This window comes from Mandrillus leucophaeus, unplaced genomic scaffold, assembly GCF_000951045.1.
Source record: "Mandrillus leucophaeus isolate KB7577 unplaced genomic scaffold, Mleu.le_1.0 Scaffold383, whole genome shotgun sequence".
Classification (NCBI taxonomy): domain Eukaryota; kingdom Metazoa; phylum Chordata; class Mammalia; order Primates; family Cercopithecidae; genus Mandrillus; species Mandrillus leucophaeus.
The window spans coordinates 1,045,565-1,048,669 of NW_012104065.1; the positions used below are offsets into that span (position 1 = coordinate 1,045,565).

At 39.7% G+C, this 3,105-nt stretch overlaps 1 protein-coding gene across 1 annotated transcript in view; it reads right to left on the bottom strand.

Moving 5' to 3' along the window:
• GUCY2C (guanylate cyclase 2C) overlaps positions 1 to 3,105 on the bottom strand; it is a 103,552-nt gene that overhangs the window by 33,085 nt on the left and 67,362 nt on the right. Inside the window, exons 16-17 of the mRNA XM_011990839.1 lie at positions 2,322 to 2,408; positions 686 to 818 (exon numbers count right to left, since the gene is read on the bottom strand). Of these exons, the coding sequence (XP_011846229.1) occupies positions 686 to 818; positions 2,322 to 2,408 (220 nt within the window). The remainder of the gene's footprint in view (positions 1 to 685; positions 819 to 2,321; positions 2,409 to 3,105) is intronic.

Here is a 3,105-nt window from a genome sequence, read left to right on the forward strand (position 1 = left end):
CAAAGTGCTGGGATTACAGGCGTGAGCCACCGTGCCCGGTTGATCTAGGTAGTATTTCAAGGCAACGTGAGTGCTAGATATCTGAGTCTGTTTAACTGTGAGTCATAGTAAATGTTCAACATGAAAAGCCCTTTATACTTTACAAATCTGTTTTCTTTATGTTATCTTTTTTGACTCTCACCACAATCCTGAAAGAGGTAAGAATATATTTTACTGGTTAGAGTTTTTTCCTTAATATTTCTTATTGCCACAGATAAATGAATGATGTCTCAAATGGAAAGTCGGTCCTCTGGTTTGTACTCTACCTTCTTGGACAAATCTGAGTCTCAGTGCTGTCCTCCATAAAGGAAAAAGGTTAAATTAGATGATGTCTAAGGTCTTTTCCTGCTCCAACCTTCTGTATTTTTTTCACCTAGGTCAAATCCTACAAGCCATTAAGTTATTCATGATTTCTCAGTGATATCAAGGGACACATGGATGAAGGAAATCCACAGAGGACATTTGTTTAACTCAGGAAATACCTGCTGACTGACAAGTGGGAAGGTCTGGAGAATGAGCCAGCTGTTGTCTCTTGTGGCTTTAAGTGCTTATCTTCTGATCAGTATTACAATTTCCTGACCATGCTACATGGGTTTGAAAAAAAAAATCAGTTAGGTAACTAGTGAACACTTCATTCATTACAGACCTTTTTTTGGAGGTAAAATGGAATTGCAGCCAAAATCAGTGATCTTCACCACCATTCTACTGTCCACTACGCAGTTGGTAGATTTCAGACGACCATGGACTTCTGTCTTACTGGAGTGCAGATATGACATTCCCTGTAATTTTTCAGATGATAGAAAAACAGAAATGTGACACACTTCAGCTGCTTCATTATTCTAAAGAAAAAAGTGACATTTGGAAACCATTTCAGCAGACAGTCACACCATCAGGTTTTAATTTTAGTCCCACTATTTTTACTTTAATGTTACTGAAGCCCTAATATTTGCCTACACATTATATCTCGTTTCAAAGTCTGTTTAAATGACAGAGTAGAAGGGAATTGTCTAAAATCTCTGCTTAAGTAGCTGTATATAATATGAGGCAAAGGGTTGATTTTTTTTTTTTTTTAAAGTGTTTCTACTTACCACCGTGACCCTGGGTAGGTCTCTGGTCCTTTTTTACATGAATTTAAAATAAACATACAAATAATAGTGCCTTGTCTTTCCAAAGGGGCAGGGGTGCCAGGCTAGATTATTTCCTAAAGTGGAACTGGTTTCATCCTATTTTGAAACAATGTTTCATTCATTCTGTTTCAAAAGGGGAAGCCTGGCCCCTTGCAATGGCTCAGGCCTGTAATCCCTGCACTTTGGGAGGCCCAGCTACTCGGGAGGCTGAGGCAGGACAATCGCTTGAACTTGGGAGGCCGAGGTTGCAGTGAGCTGAGATCGCGCCACTGTACTCTAGCCTGGGGGACAGAGTGGGACTCCGTCTCAAAAAAGAAAAACAGAGGAAGCCTGTTTTTGGCTGATGTGCTTCTCTCTGGTGGTTGGAGGGTGTCTCAGCTGAAGCTGGTTTGCAGCCTGGATCATAGGAGTGAAATGCGTGTGGCAAATCGATGTTCGTAACGCATTTTTCAAACTGATTCTGAACCCATATAACTTTCAGGTGGGTTAAGAGTGTATCAAACAGCTCCCTCTCATAACCAACTTTTCTTCATTCTTGAATGAGGCCCTGGTGACTCATGTCCACTTCTGTTTTCCTATCACATCTGAAAATACACATGTCCACATTTATTATTGATTCCTGCAAGATGGTTTCCTGTACTTAATATTTTCTCTTATAAAGTTGAGGATTCAGTTGTCTTTTTTATTTTTGAAATGGAGTCTCACTCTGTCACCCAGGCTGGAGTGCAATGGCTCCATCTTGGCTCATAGCAACCTCCATCTCCTGGGTTCAAGCAGTTCTCCTGCCTCAGCCTCCCAAAGTGCTGGGATTACAGGCTTGAGCCGCTGCGCCCAGCCCAGTTGTCTTTCTCGTAGTCTTATATGATTTCGATTTCTGGAAAATCTATGAAACTGCGTGCCCCACACCCAGACTACAAAGAATATAACAACATAATAATAACTGATATATATTGAACATTTCCTTATACCAGGTCTTATTATAAGCACGTGCATTATTTCACAAAATCCTCACAACCTAAAATCCTACAACCCTATGACATAGCTATTATTATCATTTTACAGATGAAGAAACCAATGCACAGAAGGTTGAATAACTTGTTAGATCTGTTTTCTTATATTTAATTTTCATATTTTCTGTGTGTGTGTTTCTCTTACCTTAGCAATGTCATACAAGACAGAGATCTTAAACTCCCAATCCATGAATGTGCCATCAGGGTAGGAAATTGTGTCATTTAAAACTTCCTGAATAGGAAAAAAAGAAGAAAAGTTGTTGCAAGAAAGGATATTATGGAGAGACTATTATGAAACAAATAATGAACTTCAAATTATGAGACCTTAGGATCAGGAACAAATTGGAATTCCACTGTCTGGGTTTTCATGAACCTATTTTTGTTTTCTTTTCTGCATAAGAAGCATTGGGTGGTTTTTGCCACCTGGATATGAGCAGGAGGTACCCATAGCACCCCAAATTTCAGTTCTCCCATCAGACAGATGTAGAGGAATAAGCAGCAGGCCGGGACACTGCTTAACAGGTGACTGCCCTGCGTGTTCTGTCTCATCTAAATTGGACCCATGTTTTAAAACAGGCAATTGCTATAAGAAAATTCCTTCATTAAGCTTGTGTTTTTACTCACCTAATCAGTTACATAAATTGGCTTAATTGCTTTTATTTTTAGAGTTTACTAAGTCCTCTCTCAATAAGAGAGATCTTGGATTTTTTTGTGAATTGTATGACCTGGGATTTTTTTTTCTTTTTTTTCTTTTTTGTTTGTTTTTGAGACAGAATCTTGCTCTGTGGCCCAGGCTGGTGTGCAGTGGCACAATCTCAGCTCATTGCAACCTCTGCCCCCAGGGTTCAAGCGATTCTCCTGCCTTTGCCTCCTGAGTAGCTGAGATTACAGGTGCATGCCACTATGCCCAGCTAATTTTTGTATTTTTA